This window comes from Moschus berezovskii, chromosome 7 (genome assembly GCF_049115385.1).
Source record: "Moschus berezovskii isolate FMDL1 chromosome 7, NW_MosBer_1.0, whole genome shotgun sequence".
Taxonomy (NCBI): domain Eukaryota; kingdom Metazoa; phylum Chordata; class Mammalia; order Artiodactyla; family Moschidae; genus Moschus; species Moschus berezovskii.
The window spans coordinates 57,798,362-57,821,623 of record NC_142466.1 but is presented as its reverse complement, the minus strand read 5'-3'; the positions used below and the strand labels follow the sequence as shown (position 1 = coordinate 57,821,623).

The window sequence follows — 23,262 nt, the reverse complement described above, 5'->3', positions numbered from 1 at the left end:
GCTCAGTTTTGTGCTTCTCTTTGAGTTAATGCTCAATAAATCACGGATAAATGAATGTGAGTCACACGCATTTCTGTTAGTGTATATATGCTTGTAGAAGATGAAATCTTCAAGTCTGCCCCTTTCAAAATTAAAACTGAAAACTGAAACATTTAGGAAGACAGTCTTATATTGAAGTGGATGTCTTAATTTGCACTCCTAAAAATGAGTTGATCAATGAGTTTGACAAAGTTTTCAGAACAGGGGTGAATCAAGATTAATTGGTTCCAATTAAGGACAGAAATTTAAAAATGATATTAAAAAACTAGCCAGAAGATTAAAAGAAAATAATATTCTTCATTTTTTTTTGCAGCCAGCAATACTGATTTATTTCATGCTAAGTAATGATTATATGCCAAGGCCTTTTAAAAAGGCTTTTGTTGTTCCTTTTTTAAAGGATAATTTTGTGCCCAAATTCAGAGAGTATCTTTTGTACTTCTAATTCAATATTAAAATATTTTATATCTGCTTTTGTCACATGATTATAACATAAACCTAATGAAATGCAGGTAGTGGTGTAACTCTCTTTAAAGAAAGATGCTTCTTCAGACAGTCATATGGAAAATTTTAAAAATATAATTTAAAGTCAACTTGTTGCAATATTCACTGGAAGAAAAGATTTATTATGAGCTAAAATCTATGTAACAATTTTCTTTAAGCATTCCATATCTTTCATAGTCCAGATCTTTCATATATGTACCAGGATGTTGGGTTTACATGAATACAAAGTAATAAGCAAGATAGTAACAAAAAAAAACACAAGTCAGTAATCAACCAGATTATTTGCCCTTCGTTTTCTGTCTGTAAATCCACGGAATTTGAGAAATATAACCCAGGACCACAAGATGTTACAACTAATCACACACACAAAAAGTGACACCAATAAATACCCTTTTTAGTTAGGTAATTTACAAAGTCAGCATATCCAGCTAGTTAATAAAATATTTACTATGCAAAGGGAAACATGCTTAAGTCCAAGCCAATTACATATGTTCTTTCATAAGAACATGTTTTTGAACAAGTTTTCAGTCGCATGTTTTGGCAAAAGGTAACATGTTTATATTGACCTTTGTAAGAATATACCTAAACCAAGAATATCCCAATGTAACTTTAAAACAAAATTAAGATACTATTGTAATGATTATCATAAAGTAAATTCTATTTCTAGTAGTTACAAAATAAGCACTAACCAAGAAAAATGCATGTTACATTTAGTATAGAATACTGTACTTGCTAAGTTATTTTAAAATGTTTTAAATGCTTACTTCTGCAAGGTATTATACACTGTAGATAAAATATACACTGAATACTATTTTTAACTCCCCAATAATCATTAATGAAATTGCACATATTATGCAGACAACAAGTCTACGACTTGAAATATTGATGGCCACATAGACGTATTATTTTAAAGGTGAATAGAGCAGGCCAAAATTCCAAGTGGCTTCCAATTCAACGTAATAATTTTGTGACACTGTGATCACAATATTTTCTCTCATAAGAACCCACTCCCCAATGACATTAGTTAACCACATGGTTATTATATTTAGCTTGATTCTCTATAAATGCCATTATAACACCTGTGGTTTCCCTCATTAAAAATTGAAATGGATGGGGTCAGAGGTTGAAAGGGCAGCATATGCGCTATGAAAGAACTAGTTAACATAGCTATTATATTGGTGCACTGGTAAATCTCTTTTCTATTCATCAGATGATTAGTTCAATCAATATTTATTCCTCTATGCTCCCTTTGTCTTGTGCTACAAAGGAGACATCCTTCAAATTCATGGCATAAGCCTTGTTATCTATGAATTTGTTGCTTAATTTGAGAGGGAAAATTTTATTTATTTGGCAATCCTAAATTCTTTGATTCCTTTTCCCTCTAATTGTCATTAGGTAGTATAATGGAGTTTTGTGTAGATTATTTATAAATAAACACTATTAACAGTTTCTTTTTTATGCGACTGAAGTACTACATGTATTCATTTCTTCTTTTTAAATGCTCTGAAAAGTTGCTTCTGTTTCTCTAAATATGTTTGAATTTGGAAGTCTGGATTGTGAAAGCAAAGATAAGAATGATTTTCTCTCTCAAATATTCATTCTTCTTGTCTGAGTGGGTGGTTATAGGCACATACATATACATATTGTGTATCAGTGTGTATCAACAGACGCCTCCAAAGACTGCTATTATCTGCTAGGGATTCTGTTAAGTCAGAGATTCTATTCAAAGTAAGATAAATATTTGCAAGAAGCTGTAATTGGAAGATGATTACAAAATTACAGGAATAATACTTTATGTGTAGAGTGCTTATTTTATCACAGGTCATTATTCATTACATTAAAAAAGATTTATTTCATTGGTCTACTTAATTTCTGTCCCTTATTATCTAAGAATGGGAGGAATAGTGAAACTGCAGCTAAGATTTAAAAACCCTCATATTAATTATTAAGTAAAATGTCCATCCCTAATATTAACTTTTCTGTGTATTTTAACATCACAATAAAATGTTCTGTTAATGTCAATTACATAAAATTAATGGAAAAATAATTTAAAGCCTTTTTTGTCTTTATAGAATAGACACAGAAATGATATAGTCTTCAGAAATTCTCATCATAATACTAGAATGATAAAAATATATATAATTTAAGTCATCTCAGTCACTAATAACTTTTGCACTAATAACATATGTATTCATAACTTCAGTTTGTTTTAATTAGGCCAAAATTTGATGGCCTTAACTTTGGTATTAATTCTCGAATTTCTTCATGTAATTATCTGCAAGGCTTAGATTTCTTCAAGGGACAGTGGCATTGATGTTATTGTTCACAATTTAAAACCTCGCTTCATTTATAAATTTTTAGAACAGTAGCATATATAGAATTTTAAAGCTTGATAATTTACTAGAATAATTTTTAACTCTGTATTAATTAGATGCTATAACATGTACTTTAAATAAGAGGTATATTATGCATTGCAATGAAAAAAATCTAGTAAATGCCTTGTGATTCACACTTTTACTTTTTAAGACTATAATGAAAAGTATACAAACCACACATAAAACTGGAAAAAAGTTTTACTCTTATGTAGGAAAATTTCCTGTATTGAACCATTTAAAAATCCTGGTGATAATTCTGTATATGCTACTTTTAGAAAAAGAAGTAGATATTATTATACAGTTGGAATGTCATATTCATGAAGACCAACCCTGAAGCTTAATATTTTCTTGCTGTTGAAAAATTTTTGTTGCTGTAAAATTAAGTTTCATGAGTATGAATCATTTAAATTTAAATACAATGTATTTGCATTACATATATACATGAATAGATGCTTTTAAGATTGTAAATAATTTAGTATCTAACAAATTGTTACCAAAATAAGTAAATGTGGACATTTTTTTTGAGTATGAAATAAATGTGCTTTTATGTTAAAGTAAGACATCACATAAACCACTTTAATAATGATGTGAGAAATCCTTCAAGGGTTTTATAAACAGTATAGCAAGTTATACTGTTGTCGATGGAAAATCCAGGACTTGTGAGTTTTAAATGAATGCTACAAAGGAGTTCTAATCTTGTATCCCCCATGTTTATAAAGCCCGCTGCTCAAAGTTCTCCCTTTCTATTTCCATCCTGGTTTCCAATTTCTGATTATCTGAAAATATAGAAAAGTTAAAAGCCTTAAAGGTACTAATATGTACTCCAGAAGTCCAGGATGTCAGGCATCTCTATGTCAAAATACTTGTTATAAATTCACTCAGGATGTTGGGGGTAAGGGAAGGAGAGAGTCCCAAGATGTAATCACCTAAGAAAAAAAAATTTTTTTTTCTGGTGAAATATGTTTTCAGCAATACTTGAAATATAGCTGTAAGAGTTTTCTTTGAACTGTTTGAATGTTTGCTTTTCTTGGATTATAAAGACAGTTTACTAATAATTACTTAATGAACAATTGCTAATGGCTACTGACGGAGATGTTCTTCCAGCAATGTTTTTTAATTGTAGGAAGTGGAATGTTGGTTAGAAATATTTAATTGGAATTTCTGGAAGAAATTAAGATCTAGAACAAGTCTAGGAAATTTAAAGGCCTGGCCGGCAGGACATTCAGAGCTCCAGACTTCCCAAGGGTTGCCATACTTCTGAGAGCAAGCTGCTTTTTTCTAAAGTTAGCAGTTTATAAAAATTAACTACCTGAAAATAATAGCTGAAAACCAGACTTTAGAAATGCCAAGCCCTATCCTTGCTTACAGCAAACGTAAAACCAGATTTCTAATCCCAGGGAGCCACAATCACCTATTGATTGCCACGACATCTGTGCCCCTGTTTTTGGAAGCAGGGTTTTCTGCGGAGGCAGGGCTGAAAAATCCGACCATTTCAGTGCCCCTGTGTAATAAACAGCTGGCAGGCTTCCCAGCAAGGAGTCTTGAAATCCACACCTCGGCTCACTTGTTTCTCACCTATGGTCCGACCCAATTAAAAGTCCTCCCTTCCGCATACAGAAGTTACCCTTTTCAGTAATGCAATCTAGGACGCAGCATCTCTAGACCTCATGTAGTAGGTACCCTCTAGCAGACAAAGGGTGAAAGGCTTTGTGCGCCACCAAATACAATCTTCTCCGCCCCAGGCCAGCCCAGAGTAAGCCGTAGCGCTGGGGACCGGACTCGGGGTTCATCCGTGGGGTAGGACAATGACCTAAAGATCAGAGTCTCTTAACCCCTTTCTTACCCCAGAGCTTCCCTCGGGATAAAGTCTCTTAACTCTCCTAGACTGGCGGGGGCTGGGGCGGGGGCGGGGTGGAGGCTGGGGGTCAGAGTGGGCTTGCTGGGTAGGTCCCTAAGGCGATCACTCGATCATGGACCAAGTTTGCATCGCGCCAAATGCCCTGACTCAGTAGAGTTGCCAAATGCAAATCGTGGAGAGGAGGCTGAGGCACAGACAGGGACCACCGGGGATAGAGGACGAGTGTGTGTGCGCGCGTGTCTGAGCGTGCGCGTGTGTGGTGTGTTTGGGGAAAGGGAGTGGGCACAGTGTAAAGCTGAGTTCGAAAACCGCCCCCTCCCCCAAGTAGCCCAGGCACAAGAGAAAGTTGATTCATTTCCGCTCTCACTTGTCAAATTCACACTCAGGTTCAGCCTGTGACTCCCACAAGACTCCTGAGTAGCCTGGCCCCTGCTCAGTCCTTAAAACAATCAACCCTGATGACGTGCAAGGGTACAGTCTGTAAGAAATGCGCAGAGATGACCGAGGAGAGACAGTAAAGTGTAACCCAAGGAAAGTCCAGGAGGTAGAGAGAACTTTGCCACATTTTAAGGTTGATTTTTCTCCAGCACATATCCCCAGGCCCCTTGAGAGCCCTCTTAGGTTAGAGCCCTCTGGGACTAGGGGTGGGAAGGTGGGCTTCCACTGCTTTCTCTCTCAAGGTGAGCAGGAGGCAGCACCTTCAAACTTCCTGAGTCCCCCAAGTGGGCATCTTGGTGAATCTGGACTGTCACTGGCAAATGCTCCTTCAGGAGTAGGGCGATCAAGCTGCAGCCTACTCTCCTCCCACAGTTTTCTACAATTAATGGGAGAGTGAGTGGCTTTTGCACCCCAGGTGCTAGGGCTCTGTTGGAGCTGAGGGGGTGTGTAGTTTCAGACCTTTATTCGGAATATAAGAACCTAGCCATGGGAGCAATATCGATTGGAAGTAGAGAAGTAAGAGTTGGACGAACTCACTGCCCCAGAGAGGAGTAAGGGAAACTGAAAGGAAAGAGGTTGGTGGTGAGACAGGACAGAAAAAGAAAAACAAAGACCAGGGTGTCTCTTACTTAAAGGTTCTGCACTCTCCAATTACCCAAGTATAGGTTCTTGAAAGAATCTGGTTAGTGAAGCCCCCAACCAGGACACTAAACAGGAACCAGCTCACACTCAGCGGCCCCCACTACCTGTGTGTGGGTCAATCAAGGCCGTGTCACCAGGATGTCCCTGCCCCTTAGCTTCAGCTACGTCCCTCCCACCCACCTCCTTGGACGGCCTCTCTGTTCCTCTTCCTCCTTCCTTCTCCTGCCGTGTCCCAGCGCCTAGCTGGCTAAACCCACTCTCTGCCTTAGCGTCCAGGTTCGGGGTTCACTTCCAGCGGAGCAGGGGGAACACGTCCGCTCTCCCCTCCCTACCCTCCTAAAAAGGTGTTGGAAGTGTGGGTGAGATGTGATCACAGCCGAGTGGAAGGTGATGAATGTTTGTAGCCCAACTCTCCCAAGTTGGTCTTGGCTAGTCCACCTGTCGCGTGGGATCAGGGATGTAGGAAGGTCTGGAACCGGCCGTTTCCAACTTTCTGTTGCCGGGGCCCAGAGAGACTGGCGAAGCAGAGAAGAGAGCTTCCCCACCTCTGCCGCCACCGCCCCGTCGCAAAGAAGGCAGAATGGCTAGGAAAAACCCGGGGTGGGGGTGTGGGGCGGGTGCCCAGAGGCTCGCGCTTATCCCCATGGCACGCGGGCATCCGGCCCGCTCTCCGAGAAAAGAGTGAAGTGGCCAAGCAGAAAGTGGAGGAAAGTGGGTCTGGGCACAGCGCGCCTGAACGTCCCGGCAGCGAAGGGGAGCAGACAGAGTGATTCCCTAAAGCAGATCAGGCCATCCGTCCCGGTAGCCGAAAGTGCAACCGGAGCAGGTGTTCTGCCCCTGTCCCAGGCGCGCCACCCCACAGCCGCCATCTCGCCCAGGGGACCTGCCACAGCAGTCGCTGCCGTGGGTCCTTGCCCAAGGTTAACCCAGCACCGCCTCCCGCCGCGGCCCTTTGACAAAGGAGCCTTCCCCGCTGCGAGCAGCGTGGGCTTTTATCCTGTGGAACTTTCTGCTCAAAACTTTTTCAGGATGGTGCTCGTCCTTGGGCGGCGCAGGCTCGGGCACGCGGACCTGGCCAGGGCGCAGCTCCCGCGCGAGGGACGCGCGCAGGGGACGATCCCGAAATCTGTGTCTAGCCCCACGACACTGCTCCCTCTGCCCACCACTCCTACGAAGGGACACGTCGGCTGACCTGGACGCTGGGGGCCTCGTAACCTGAAGAATGTGCGTATCCGTCCCGACGCCTGCCCGTGCGCCCCGTGAGCCCACCCCGACCGGCGACCACCGCGCACCCGGCGCGGCTAGCGGCTTCTGCCCAGAGGCATCCTTCTGCCGGCTCTCCCTCCAACCGGCGCTGGCATCCGCACCCGAGAGTGAAACCCCAAAACGGTACAGTACAACTCAAGGACTGGGAGGAAGCAATTAGAGTCGTCCCACTCTCCAAAAAGCGCCTTTCCGCGTCCCTCCGGAACTCCCGGGAGGCATCAACACCTTCCCACAACTTTCTATGCCCAGGCCGTTTGCAGCCCACCTGCGAACGCGAACTCAGGAACTGCGCCCCGCCAACCTCTTCCCTCTTCGGCTGGGTGCGCCCCCCACCCCCGCCCCATTTGCCATCTGGCTTGAGTTGGCCGGACCGGGGAGGCACGGCCGGCTCGCTTACCGCGCATGGTGTAGCCGCTCTCCCGCTCCGCGTAGTCATGAAGGTGCTCCCAGCCCGAACCCGGAGAGCCCAAAAATCCCGCTCAGCACAAGTGAAGAAGGTAGTCGGTGAAGAGCTGCTCTGCCGAGAAAACCATCCCTTTAGGTGGACGCCGTGGCCGGAGGGTGACGTTTGCCGCCGCCGCTGCTGTGTTAACAGTTTTGATGATGGTGGTGGTGGTGGTGACTGTTTTGATGGTTGTTTGGTTGTTTGTTTTCAGGAAGGGTGAAAAAAAATGTGCGTGCTGGCTGGCTGGCTGGTGCCTGGGTTTTGTTTTGCTATTTTCTTTTTTTCTTTCTCTTCAATGCGCTTGCTTTTTAAAAACCGCCACCGCCTCCGGCTCAGAAGATTTCTTTTGTGATCACTTGGACTGAGGAGGAGGAGGAAGGGCAGCAGCAGGAGCAGGAGTTGGTGGTGGTTTTGTTAGTTACAAAGAAGAGGGAGAAGGAGCAAGGGGGAAAAAAAGGAAACAGAAAAGGAAGAAAGGCGGTGTGGATGGCAGAGCATGTGCGTTTTCACATGACATCTGTGCCTGCTAGCGGATCCACAATGTGAATTTTCACTGTTCAGTTACAGGGAGGAAGGGAGCGAGAGAGAAAGAGAGGAGAGAGATGGAGAGAGAGAGTCGAGAAGGGGCTTATACGCGAGGGCGGGTTTGGCTGTGACTTCCAGGCCCCGCCTCCTGTCAGCGCCGCCGCCAATCAGCGCCCGGCATCTCTTGGAGGGGCTGGGACCACGGGAGACCGGCTTGAAGGCGAGGTGAGAGGAGGGGGTTAGGACACTGGAGCCTAAGGCGGCCGGGGCTGGAACTGGGCAGTAGAGATTGGCCGAACTGGGTGGCGGAGGAGGAGAAGGGCCGATAGACGGGGGCAGATCTCAGGTGACATTCACTTCCCACTCCAGGAGGAGGGAGGGGGTACTGACTAATCCTCATAGTCCTTGGAGGGGAGAGACTCGGGGCTCTCTGGGTCCCAGATTGCTTCCCTCTCTTGCAAAACTTGTGAACCCCGGATTGTTAGTTTTGAATTTATGGCTGCCTTTCGCAGAGTACATTTTCGGTAAACTCCGTGTGCCTGGCGGGGGTTTCCTAGGGCGGGACGCTTCAGTTTTAGTGCAAGAATCAACTTTCATCACTTAGAGCACAACTAAAATGCAATCCCATGCAAGTAGCCGTCCTCTTCCTTTAAAACCATCTTTCACATGCTTCCTACCTCAGTCCTAAAAAAACAAAACAAAACAAAACAAAACAATGAGATCTCTTCTGCTTTTTAAAATAATTTTACAAAATGTTCGTGCTTTCTTTTATCGAAGAAATTGATTTTATTAGCATTTGTAGTTGTTATTTAACTAGCGTTGAGCCACAGGACTTAAGGATAAGACCCCCAGGTAGCAGTGTGGCTGCCTTAAGTGATGCCAGGTAAAAGGTTGATGCTGCAAGGTATGACTGTGTGGTGCTACTTGTGACAGCCAGGGCTTTAGGTGGGAGGAACTAATTATTCTAGTTGCTACTAGAAGACATTTGTCTAGAGGGGTCTGACACTTAAACGTAGGTAGGTGTTTTATTCCTTCCGTAAAAATTGCCCTCTATGACCACTTATTTGTATTGTGGTAAAAATCTAATACATATATCAAAACTGTTCCTTTTCTTTTGTTTTTTTTGTTTTGTGTTGGAGTATGTTGCAGTAGTTTCAGGTGAAGAATTGTTCCTTTTCAAGTTTTCTTCTTATTGGGCATATTAAACAGATGATCACATCTACTTGCCACAGTGAAACTGAAAGTCGCTCAGTCCTGTTGGACTCTTTGTGATCCCATGGACTATACCATGGAATTCTCCAGGCCAGAATACTGGAGCAGGCAGCCATTCCCTTCTCCAGGGCATCTTCCCAACCCAGGGATGGAACCCAGGTCTCCCGCATTGCAGGCAGATTCTTTATCAGCTGAGCCACCAGGGAATTTCTTAAATACTTTGATTAATTAATCACTCCAAAAGACAAAGAGGTGAAAAAAATTTGCCTTATCTACTCAATTTTAAGGCATTAAGGCTTATACTCTAGAGTATACCTGTCGGCAAGAGCAGGCCACATCATTGTTTAGATATCTGAATAATTTGATTTTTACTAGTATTTATTTATATCATGTAACACAAAGTGCAATGTAGAATTTGGCAATTATTTAGTTAAATAAATCACCCTAGTCTGCCAAGTAGTCACCCCGACTCCTTTAAATAAAAATGGATTACTTTCTGAATCTTCACTAGTGTTAAATTAACTCAGTCCTGCTGTATGCCCTTCCATTTGCAAGCCAATGTGTAATTTAGGAAAATTTTAGTATTAAGAGTGAAAGTTGATTGAGTCTTTAATTAAATGAAATGAACAAAAGGAAGTTACTGTTCAGAATAGTTATTCCCTTATAAATACCTTTCCCCTAGATTTGTAATTGACACAGTAGTTAATCTTTTAAGATAATATTTAAGGCTCCCTAGTTTTATCATTTTTAATCAAGTAAAATATATTCATCATAACTACATTAAAGCGGCACTAAGTTATGCCTAATTTAGTTGCTTCATTAAAAATTACTGAATATAAAATAGTCAAGAAACAAATTGTGACTACATCATTTTAATTTTATGTGCTGTAAGCAGAGACACAGGAATATTGAAAATTCCAAAGCCTTTGTAAATATTATAATTATTATTGTTGTCATTGTTTTAGATTCTATTTCTCATTAAAGAGGAATTTCAAATTTCAAGAATTTTAACTCTTTCATCTAGTCCTAAATTTCTAAACATTTATTGAATACTGAAATTTCTTTTGACTGCTATAGCATCTGTAATAATTTACAAAGATAGTCAAAACATATATTAAAAATATTTTTTTTCTCCTCCTACATATTTTTATACATCCTTTGCTTTGTGGGTTAACAAGGCATTCTTTTGCTTAGAATTATATCACATATTTATTAGTCCTTCCTGAACACTTTTGAAAAATTGTTAATTAGAAATAAAAACAATTATGTTAAATCATTTTTTAAAAAAATATATGCATACTGAACTGATATGCATATTATGTATGTGGTAGTGCAAAAGTAACTTATTTTATCTTTTCAGTTCAGTTCAGTCTCTCAGTCGTGTCCAACTCTTTGCAACATGATTGGTTATAAAGTGGTGATCTGGGATATTCTGTATCTTCCTAAAAATTTAAAAACCTAGTTCTTGAGTGTTTCTAGTAACTTTCAAATTGTTTCAAGTGAATGTAAAATAAATATTCAGGATTTAAATGAAAGAAATCACATTTTCCCAAGAAGTAACAAAATACTCATGTATAATCTGTTTTTGTAACCTATCTGCCAGCAAATATCCATATTTCAAGTGGCATAGTAATATAATATCCTTGATCACATGAAGTTCTGTGTCAGTAATTTTACTTGAATGATTATGGAACTTCCTAGATTTCTATAAGCTTTAAACTTTACTTTTGGCTCTGGGCCTGAAGGATGTGCCTAGTTGATAGCTAAATTTTGATGAATTTAAATGATAATCACTAAGTCACGTAGACTGTACTCAATCTCAAGAAGTGATATAATTTCATTCAGGTTGCCTGCTTACCTGCTTTATCCACATGTCCTCACCCCATAAGGTTTAGCTGTATGCCCATGGAGAAATAAAGATGTGAAATATCCTGATAGACACGAAGGTTTAATATGAGCCAGCCAGTTAGGGTGACCCTGGCATTTAGTGTTATAGTATTTCAGTCCTAAAGTGCTCAAACCCAAATAGAAAGAAATGATTTACTATATTCTGAGCAGGTCAGTCTATATATATATATATAGAGAGAGAGACTGTTTTAACTCACTGTGAATCTTGGGGGGATATTGGCAATAATGATAATGATATTACACTTAGAATGACTGAAAGACTGGATGTTTTTAGCCTGGTTTAGGGAAGCTGTGTGGCTGTGAGTTGAAAGAGAGGTATAAAGCTGCCTTTAAATATTGGAAAAGCCAGAAAAAAATATAAGAATTTTTAATGTTTGAGCCTATTAAAAATGGAAAAGGTGAAGTATTGAGTTCCCTGTTGCTGAAGGAATTTGAGAAAGACTGAATGAAAGACTGGTTAAAATGCTCAACTATACAGACGTCTGTACTCGGCTAAAAATTGTCCCCATTATCTCCAGTTTATTCTGTAACTCTTGAGTACATTCACAGGAAGGCAGCAACCTCCACCCCAGTAGCTGCAGCAGAGTTGTGCTTCCTACTGAGAATGTAGGCTCCTTGAGAGCAGGGGCCAGAATTTCCCTGGGGTTCCGAAGAGGTCCTGGTACTTTATATACATATATATATGTTTATGTTTGTATATATATAAATATATATATATGTTTGATTTTTATATTTGGCTGTGCTGGGGTCTTCCTTGTGGCACAGGCTTTTCGCTAGTTGCAGTGAGCGGGGGCTGCTCTCTAGTTGCAGTGCCTGGGCTTCCATTGCAGTGGGTTCTCTCGTTGTGGTGCATGGGCTCTAGTTGTTCTGCAGCATGTGGGATCTTCCTGGACCAGGGATCGAACCTGTGTCTCCTGCATTGACAGGCAGACTCTTAACCAGTGGACATCCAGGGAAATCCTCCTGGTACTTTATAGGATTTTATTCCAGCTGCTGTGCTGTGCTCAGTCGTGTCTGACTCTGTGACTCCATGGTCTGTAGCCCATTGGGTTCCTCTGTTCATGGCATTTTCCAGGCAAGAATACTGGAGCAGGTTGACATTTCCTACTCCAGGGGATCTTCCCGACACAGGGACCGAAGACCCATGTCCTGCATTGGCGGTGGCTTCTTTACCACTGCACCATCTGGGAAACCCTTGATAGGTGCTTGGTAATTATTGGTTGAATGAATCCTTTTTTACTTTTTTTCTGTTGGATTTGGACCAGAAATTCAGCAAAGACCTCAATAAAAATTTTTCTTTCTTAGTCTCTACTAAATAGGAGAGAGAGAAGAGGGAGAAAGGGGGAAAGGGAGAGATGTTTTTTTCAGTTTAAATTCTACTAATATGAGTAACAGACCTTTGGGGCTTTACACAGAGTTAGAGTTCCTATCAGAGTGATAACATTATTACTTATTTTTATTTTATATTGTACTATATTTCATTTACAGTCTTGTGTTTGTTTCAGGTGTATAGCAAAGTGATATAGTCATATATATATATGACTTAACAAAAGCAGTTCCCGTCTTTTGATGGGGTGCTTATGGTTTATAACATAAATGGCATTATTTTGAGAGAGGGATAACTTAGGTATGGCATTGGGTTTTTTTTCTTTTTGCAGCCTGAGGCAGTTGTAAAATAACTTAATGTAGCTTTTTACAACTGTGTGTTCTATAGTATTTTTTCATTTGGTGAAATTTTAACTGTTAATGTTTTTGGCATTGTGCTTTGTACCATTTATTAAATAAAAATTAAAAAAAATAAATTCTACTAATATGAGAAAGAAAAAAAGGATGTTGGAGTTTGGTTACATAATTATAAAAGAGAGCAAAATCTAGTTATTTTCATATTTATTACTGTTTTCAATTTTATTCCCAGATGAAGAGTCTTCATAATCTTTTAGTACTTCAAATTCTGCTTCATTTTTAAGTATGGATGCAAATTCAGCAAGTTTTCAGAATGGGAAAAAGAAAAACACAAATGTTAAAAATGTTTAGCTTGTTCCTTGAGAAATACATTGGAAAAAGTGTTAAGGACCAAAACAAAATGAACTCTAATATGTGGGGTAAGAAGTAAGTTTAAAAAGAGGACCAATATACAGGTCAGTAACTGATGCTAAAGCTGAAACTGCAATACTTTGGCCACCTCATGCGAAGAGTTGACTCACTGGAAAAGACTCTGATGCTGGGAAAGGTTGGGGGCGGGAGAAGAAGGGGACGACAGAGAATGAGATGGCTGGATGGCATCACTGACTCGATGGACATGAGTTTGAGTGAACTCCAGGAGTTGGTGATGGACAGGGAGGCCTGGCGTGCTGTGATTCATGGGGTTGCGGAGAGTCGGACACGACTGAGCGACTGAACTGAACTGAAAAAAGCTAATACTGAATGAGTCTCATGATCTATCAGGCTATCAGATATCTGTTTCTTCAACAGCCTATATGATACGTATTATATCACCTGCCTCCTGTCCCCATATTTTTCTTGTTGTTGTTGTTTTAAATGAGATGAATGAATGAGCTTCTCTGGTGGCTCAGTGGTAAAGAATTTGCCTGCAATGCAGGAGACATAGGCTTGATCCCTGGGTCAGGAAAATCCACTGGAGAAGGAAATGGCAACCCACTCCAGTATTCTTGCCTGAAAAATCCCCTGCACAGAGGAGCCTGGTGGGCTACAGTCCATGGGGTTGAAGAAAGGTGGAAGTTCCTTTACCAAACTTGCTCTAAAGTCATTCCAATAAAAGTAAAATATATTGGGACAGAAATAGACACATAATGGAGCATATCAGAGCATACAGAAATTGATTTAAGACTATGAGGACTTTATATAAAAACCAAGGTGGAATTTCAGTTCAGATTGGAAAATACGATGCATTTTAATGTGAAGGATAATGCTAGATTTCTCAGATCATATACAAAAATACATTTCAGATGGATTAGAGATTTAAATGACATATATAAGTAAACATATAAAATAATACATTACATTTTTGTATACATTTATTACAATATTTTGGATGGGGCAAATTTTTCTAAATTAGGAAACAGTATTTATAAGGAAGAAATTAGATTACTTCCTATATACAAATTAAAAAATTAGTATTTTAAATGACAAAAGACCCCCCAAAATAACCCAAAGTGAAAATACATACAATAGGCTGGGAAAATATTGCTGCATAAGAGGTTAATACGCTTTATAAACAGATGTATAGAAACTTACAAGTGGATGTGAATTAGATAAAAAACTCAAAACCAGAGGTGGCTGGGAAGAAGGGGAAACTGCCTAGTGGATAACTTTTTTAACTTGATGTTTTTTTGCTACAAGTGAATAATTTTTATTTCATGTTTATATCTCTGTTAATACTGTTAGGAATCCTATTTCCAGATCACTTGACAGTATTTAAAATAATGTCGTGTGTTTATTAATTAAAATGAAAATGTAATATTTTATACAACTTCACCTTAGCTGTATTTATGCTTCATCAATCCAAGCTACTAATACTCTCCTATCTAGACCGGTGCCATGTTCTCAGAATTTGTCTCTTTTCCATTTTGCCCCTTACTTCATCAGTTTTCCTTCTGGCATCTAGACAGGACTTTTAAAAATGTAACTCAGACAATCAGTATTCCCAATAAAAACCTTTACAGTTCAGTTCAGTTCAGATGCTCAATTGTGTCCAACTCTTTGCGAATCCATGAATCACAGCACGCCAGGCCTCCCTGTCCATCACCAACTCCCGGAGTTCACACAAACTCATGTCCATAGAGTCAGTGATGCCATCCAGTCATCTCATTCTCTGTCGTCCCCTTCTCCTCCCACCCCCAATCCTTCCCAGCATCAGAGTCTTTTCCAGTGAGTCAACTCGTCGCATGAGGTGGCCAAAGTACTGCAGTTTCAGCTTTAGCATCAGTCCTTCCAATGAACACCCAGGATTGATCTCCTTTAGAATGGACTGGTTGGATCTCCTTGCAGTACAAGGAACTCTCAAGAGTCTTCTCCAACACCAGAGTTCAAAAGCATCAATTCTTCGGTGATCAGCTTTCTTCACAGTCCAACTCTCACATCCATACATGACCACTGTAAAAACCATAGCCTTGACTAGATGGACCTTGGTTGGCAAAGTAATGTCTCTGCTTTTTAATATGCTATCTAGGTTGGTCATAACTTTCCTTCCAAGGAGTAAACGTCTTTTAATTTCATGGCTGCAATCAGCATCCGAAGTGATTTTGGAGCCCCAAAAAATAAAGTCTGACACTGTTTCCACTGTTTCCCCATCTATTTCCCATGAAGTAATGGGACCAGATGCCATGATCTTTGTTTTCTGAATGTTGAGCTTCAAGCCAGCCTTTTCACTCTCCTCTTTCACTTTCATCAAGAGGCTTTTGAGTTCCTCTTCACTTTCTGCCATAAGGGTGGTGTCATCTGCATATCTGAGGTTATTGATATTTCTCCCAGCAATCTTGATTCCAGCTTGTGCTTCTTCCAGCCCAGCGTTCCTCATGATGTACTCTGCATCTTGCAATTGCACTTAGGACATAACCCACTCCTTTCTTTGGTTTAGAAAGAAGATGAATACATATTCTGGCTTCCCACAGCACCCTGCATATATATCAGAATTGCTCCCCTTTCATTCTAAAAAATGTTCCAGACTGAGCAATATAAAATACATGTGCATGCTTAGTCACTTTATCTTGTCCAACTCTTTGTGATCCCATGTACTGTAGCCTACCAGGCTCCTATATCCATGGGATTCTCCAGGCAAGAATACTGGAGGGGTTGCCATTCCCTTCTCCAAGGGATCTTCCTGAACTTGGGTCCTCTGCATTGCAAGCAGATTCTTTACCATCTGAGTCACCAGGGAACCCCTAATATAAAATACAGTTACCCTAACTATAAAGATCTGCTGGCTTAAGGGTTATGTTCTCAGAGAAAGTTTCCTTCATCATATCACTTAAAAGAGCCCTCACAAATAATTCTTTATCAGAGCATCTCTTTGAGGTCTTTATAAAACAAAGCAAATGTATGATTATATGTTTGTCTATATAAATTTACTATTATTATTAGCCCCATGCAGCAGGGACCAAATCTCTGCCATTTTGCATTAATAAACATTATATCATCAGGGCTTAGTATGAAGCCTGACACTTCAGTTCAGTTCAGTTCAGTCACTCAGTCGTGTCCGACTCTTTGCGACCCCATGAATCACAGCACGCCAGGCCTCCCTGTCCATCACCAACTCCCGGAGTTCACTCAAACTCATGTCCATCGAGTTGGTGATGCCACCCAGCCATCTCATTCTCTGTCGTCCCCTTCTCCTCCTGCCCCCAATCTCTCCCAGCATCAGAGTCTTTTCCAGTGAGTCAACTCATCACATGAGGTGGCCAAAGTATTAGAGTTTCAACTTTAGCATGTTAACACATACTTAATGAAAGTTTGTTCAATGAATCAGTACTTGGACTAATTATTGAGATTTAAGCAATGTAAATAATACTTTTTTTGTTCTCTTTGAAAATTTGTTTCACACATTTGCTGTGATGTCTCCATGTCACATTATGACTGCATTTTTAAAATTCATGGAATATTAAGTTTTTCTTTTTCAGAAAATTGACATATATGGTGATGACTGAGGGTATCAATTATGGAGTATAAGAAAACAAAACAATAAAAAGAAACAAAAACTGTTTTCTGTTCCCAGATCTGCTGTTTCAGTGTGAGCTGGTATTAACTTGTCTGAAACTCATTAGAAAGAAATATATATTTGTCTATAAAACAAAGGATAAAATGGGATATATTAACATAATGCTTCTCACATTATAATTATGCAAAATTCAGCTATTGATACTCTTTAAAATTTCCTTGTAGAAAAACTGTTTCATGAATTAGCAACAGCAAAATTTTCAGTTGAGGTCAATTAGATTTTGTTTGGACTTTCCCTGTGGTTCAGTAGTAAAGAATCTGCCTGCCAAGTAGGAGACGCAAGAGACATGAGTTCGATCCTTGGGTCGGAAAGATCCTCTGCAGTAGGAAGTGGCAACCTGCTCCAGTATTCTTGCCTGGAAAATTCCATGAACAGAGGAACCTGGCAGGCTACAGTCCATGTGGTCACAAAGAGTCAGACACGACTAAGCACACAGTACAGATTTTGTTTGCTCATCACACTTCCCAGCTACTTCTAAATAATCAATGAATGCACAAATATAAACTAATTTAGTATTTATCACATTATTAGTTATTTTCAACTTGATGCTTCCCAATTGTTTTATGGTACCTTTTTCCCCTCTTTCCTTAGTTTGAACTAATACATTTTGGAATACTCCATTTATTTTTCTTCTATTGCCATGTTTTTGCACATCCTTTCACTACTCTTTCAGTAATTCCCCCCAAAAGTAAACATGTGTTCTTGGATTATTGGGATGAACATGAATTAGTTCCCTCACCATAATCCAGCAAATGCTAAGACTTTGCCACTGAACTCTGTGAACCTTCCTCAACCCTCCAGATGCCATTAGTGTTATTACTGTCATGTATTTTAATTCTACAATATTTTAATGCCCTTAAAATATTATTATTACTTTGCATAGTCAGTATTCTTTTAGCTGTGACCCAAATTTGCTGCTGCTGCTACTGCTGCTAAGTCACTTCAGTCGTGTCCGACTCTGTTTGACCCCATAGACGGAAGTCCACCAGGCTCCCCCGTCCCTGGGATTCTCCAGGCAAGAACACTGGAGTGGGTTGCCATTTCCTTCTCCAATGTGTGAAAGTGAAAAGTGAAAGTGAAGTCGCTCAGTCGTGTCCGACCCTTAGCAACCCCACGGACTGCAGCCTACCAGGCTTCTCCATCCATGGGATTTTCTAGGCAAGAGTACTGGAGTGGCTTGCCATTGCCTACTCCGTGACCCAAATTTAGCCTATATAATTTTCCTTATGTTGCTATGTTTCCCTTTGGAATAATTTTCCTTCTGCCTGAAGGACTACTTTTAGCATGCTTTTTCATGTAGGCTGCTTGATTAATGTGTTTAGTCTTTGATGATCCAGAAATCTCTACGTTGCTTAACTTTTGAAAAATATTTTCACTGGTTGCCAGATTTTTTTTCACATCATATTTATATCCTTCCATTATCTTCTGTCTTGTATCTTTTCTGTTGAAGATTAATTTTTCAGCTTCATGGTTGTTCCTTTGAAAATAAAGTATCCTTTTAAGATCCTTTTGTGATTTACTTTTTGTCTTTGGTTTTCAGCTTTTTTCCTGTAATGTATGCTGGTGTGGTTTTCTTTTCATTACCCTGGCTGCAGTTTGGAACATCTCTTGAATCTATGGCTTGATATCTTTCATCAACTGGAAAATTTTTGACCTTTACTCTTAAATATTGCTCTTGCCTCCTTCTGAAGGGAGGTGATGCTATACATATGTTAGAGTTTTTTTGTTGTGTCCCATATGTGCTTTTCACTCTTACATGAATTTTCTATTCTTTCTGCCCTTCAGGCTTCCATTATGGTATTTTATACTTAGCTTCTAGTTAACTAGTTCTTTCCTCAGCTGTATCTGGGCTTCATGCTTGTTGCAAAACCTATCTCCTTAGTTCTTTGTTTCAGTCATTGTATTTTTTTCAATCCTTGAGTTTCTGTTTGGTTCATTATTATAGGTTCCTGTCATCTGGTTAAGTCCTCCAACTTGTCATGTGTTTTCTTGAAAATATGAACATATGGTTAAAGTCCATGTTGTATAATTCCAGCATCTGGGTCATCTGTTAGTTTTATATATTGTTTATTTACTCTCTAGAATTTTAAAATAGAAATTTTGGACAGTCTGTAATTATAGTCTGGGTGGTATAAATGCTACTTTTTATGGTGGTATTTATCTTTCTCTGTTTCAGAAAAGGAGGAGAAAACAATGGCAAGCCACTCCAGTACTCTTGCCTAGAAAATCCTATGGATGGAGCAGCCTGGTAGGCTGCAGTCCGTGGGGTCGCTAAGGGTCAGACATGACTGAGTGACTTCACTTTCACACATTGGAGAAGGAAATGGCAACCCACTCCAGTGTTCTTGCCTGGAGAATCCCAGGGACGGGGGAGCCTGGTGGGCTTCCGTCTATGGGGTCACACAGAGTTGGACACGACTGAAGTGACTTAGCAGCAGTAGCAGCAGAATGGACAAAGAAAACAAATGTGAAGATAATTTTGAAGACTTGAGTTTGAAAAAAAATTGTCGAAAGGCATGCACACAGAGCGAATGATTCAGGGCATTTTCTATTAAGATTAAAGAACTTCCTGTGTGTTTCCACTTTCCAAACATCAACATTGTTACTGGGACATTGCTGCATGTTTATAATATCACTAAAAACACTACTCTGTTTTCAACTCACTCACCAAAGTCACACTGTTATCAATACAAAATGCTGTTTTATCTCTTCTGTAGCTTAAAAGAGTAGATGGGAATCTGCATTTTACTTTTTAAGATGTGAGACCTCATCCTTGGTCCTTACTACCACATTTCTTTCCTTAAAGAATACACAGCTAACTATAGCTACTTTAGGGACCAAGATTGCAACCACAGTACCCCTCCCTTAAAATGAATCCACATATATGCCATGGGATCTCCCTGTTCGAATAGCTGGCAGACCTGAAGCCTGACAGCATTTTGATAAATGATGCACATACATAATTTGAAAATCTAAACTGCACTGGCAGAGATCAGGAGATGTTTGTGTTAATGAAAGCATGATATTTTGGATCAAAGCAGACAGGGAGTCCTAATTCTCTCTGATGAGGAGGGCTGCAGAATCTGTTTAGTGGGTGAAAAGAGAGGTTGATGCAACATGAGCTCTTTAAATAAGGGCAAAGTGCTTTATCAATTCAAACCAATTTTGAAAAGTCCATCCTCCTCTCTGGAGGGACATTGGGAGTAAAGGCAAGAAATCAGCAGGCTTTTAAAAAACTCAAAGCAAGTATATTTTAATTCCCTAGTGGTACACTTACAATCTCAGTCAACTGGTAGAAAAATATGAAGAAAGAAAAAGCTTTTTGTTTTATTTGAATGTAAATTTTGTTCACATCAACAGCCGGGACTTAGGAGAGAAAAGAATATATGAGAGTAGATAGAGGGTTAGAATAAACTGTGAGCAAAGAAATGAGAATAAGGGATTAAAAATTTTTGAGAGAACTGGGAGAGGTAGACACATGTCTTTAATAGAGTGATAGCTAATAGTTGTTCAGTATTTAGTGGGACATATTTCAAATTATTCAGTCTGTAATAGAGGAAAAGTTGGGCTGGAGAATAAAGATGGAGAGTAGAAAAAGGAAGAATAAGGGGAAAAAAAAGGAAAAGGACAAGGGCTGTGGAAACTTCATTCTTTGTTTGGCTGTGCTTATTGACTTCTGTGAAGAGCAATTGATTACTTTGGACTGGATTAATTCCCTGGTTTTCTGAGGAGTAGTACCTAGGTTTTTGTTTGTTTGTTTGTTTGTATTTTGACCATTCAGTCTGAAGAGTGTCCTTGCAATGGTACCTAAGCTACCAGTCCCTGTCCTTGACCAGTTTGATCTACCATGGGAAAAGGAAGTGATAGGCTTTTCTGCATAAGCTTATGTGTGACATTTAAATACAAAGCCAATATTACAGGGCAATGTTCACGATGCCCAAATAAAAGTTTCACAAAGGACTTTGTTTTCCTTTACTACAAAGTAAACACATAATCATTTATCAAGCTGTTTTATGAGTTCTTTTTTTTAAAGATATTGGTAAAATTAATATTGTTCATTTGGGAATTATTTAAACAATAATAAAATCAGTATTATTAAAAAGGGCTTCCCAGGTGGCTCAGTGGCAAAAGATCTACCTGCAATGCAGGAAACACAGGTTTGATCCTTGGGTGGGGAAGATACCCTGGAGAAGGAAATGGTAACCCACTCCAGTATTCTTGCCTGGAGAATTCCATAGGCTGAAGAGCCTGGCAGGCTATAGTCCAAAGAGTCAGACATGACTTAGTGACTAAACAGCGGCAGCAGTATCTTAAAAAGGGATGAAAAATTTCAAACACTGGTGAATTTACAAAACAGATGATACATTCAAGTAATTTTTTTTTCTTCATTTGACGAGTTTGTTACCATTCAAAATGTAGTGGAAATAGAAACAAAAATTGTTTTTTAGAAGAATAAATTTTTGCTTGTCACAAGTCTCAAAGGGCTATGTCATCAAAGGTAGAGCAAAAAGTATGGCATTGAACATAATCAGTTATGTTATATCTTAACACATGTGCAGGGGTATCCCCAGAGAAGGCTAGAGAGATTTCATGTATTTAAACTCAAAGTGAAAGTGAAGTTGCTCAGTCGTGTCTGACTCTTGACTCTTTGCGATCCCGTGGCCTGTAGTCTACCAGGCTTCTCTGTGTATGGGATTTTCCAGGCAAGAGTACTGGAATGGGTTGCCATTTCCTTCTCCATGGGATCGAACCCAGGTCTCCTGCATTGGAAGCAGACGCTTTACCCTGTGAGCCACCAGGGAAGCCCCACTTAAACTCAAGGTAAGTTGATAAACAGTTGTAGGGATTTACTGAGCTCTCTTGTATCTGGTATCTTTTCTTCTGGAAGTACTGGTGGGATATAAATGAAATGGGTAAGTGGAGGAGTTCGGGGCAACAAGACAAGAGTTCTTTCCCCCTCTCCAAGGTGTGGGTCGCATTCATTTCCTGTTTCCACAGATTTAGAAATGGCAGAACAATGTCCAGCAGAGGGCGCAGTGCTGGAGTCAGGCGTGCTGGCCCTGGTGTAGCAGCCACCTGAAATCTATTGGTTAGAAGGAACCAGAGACCCTGATCCCACTAAGGTGATGTTGAAGGGGCCAACACCTTCCCTTACCTAGGTCGCTAATTGCAGACCACCAAATAAATATTTTAACGTCAAGCCCATTGAGCTCAAAATTAAGTATACAAATCCAACATACTCATCTACCGTAACAGTTGCTATTTAATTAATTTTTAAAATTAAGTTAGAGCATATATGAATGAAGAGTTATCAGGGAAATATCATTAAGCAATTAATTTTTTCATAGTTGCCTTCAATCAAGAATAGCTTATTCTATTATATTATATCTCACACTTCTCATGTTACCTGTCTCTAGAATCAACTTATTTCCTGGCTTATTCTGTTTGTTTCATTTAAATTTTGAAGTAGCTAGGTCTTTAGTACCTGCCTGGACATTGATATTTTTACCTTGGTAGGCTACCTCTTATGGGCAATGATAGATCCTTACATTAGCTCTCAGAAAGATCTACAGTCTCCAAAGAAGAACTTTTCCCCCCTAAAGAACGTGACAATAACAAAAAGACGGAAAAATGCCTAAGGAAAAGGCAATCACGTTTTGATCCTGAGGACTTTGTTGAGTAGGCAATCTCAGTACTACAAGGATCTATAGAAAAATGTGGATGATGTTTTTACAAATGAATGAGATGAAACTCAAGGGAGGAAAAAAAGGAATTATTTTTAAAAAGCAGACTTTATGAAGTCATTAATATATTTACAGGTAGGTTTTTTCATTCATTTAAAAATTTAATGAATATAGATTTAAATAAAACCTTCCATTTTACTCAAAAATATATTTCAACAGAGATCAAGCCTTGAGTAAATTCTATCTCAAAGACAATAAAAATTGGTAAAAGTAAAATGTTAACTAAGAATGTTTCTATAAAGTGTTCTAAGATATACATAAACTTGAAAAAAATCTTTGCTCTATATAATTTTGCCATAAAATTTACAAGAATATTACAAAAGGAATACTTAAAAAAATTCTTTTTGCCATACCCCACAGCATGCCAGGGATTGAACCCATGTTCCCTGCAATGGAAGTGTGGTGTCTTAACCACTGGACCAGCAGGGAAGCCCCAAGAACTACTTTAAAGCCCAAAAGTTAAACAAACTAAATAAAAAACAAAACTTGACTTCCCTGATATGTTCTCATGAACCATTTTAAAATTATTTTTAATAAACTATTCTTTAGAGCAGTTTTAGGTTTACAAAAAAAAT

General features: G+C 39.5%; 1 protein-coding gene across 1 annotated transcript in view; it reads right to left on the bottom strand.

Annotated features, from left to right (window-relative positions):
- RORB (RAR related orphan receptor B) overlaps window positions 1–8,143 on the bottom strand; it is a 218,493-nt gene extending 210,350 nt beyond the window's left edge. Inside the window, exon 1 of the mRNA XM_055426896.2 lies at window positions 7,517–8,143. Coding sequence (XP_055282871.1) covers window positions 7,517–7,523 — 7 coding nt within the window. The 5' untranslated portion in view covers window positions 7,524–8,143. The remainder of the gene's footprint in view (window positions 1–7,516) is intronic.
- Between the last annotated feature and the right edge of the window lie 15,119 nt (window positions 8,144–23,262).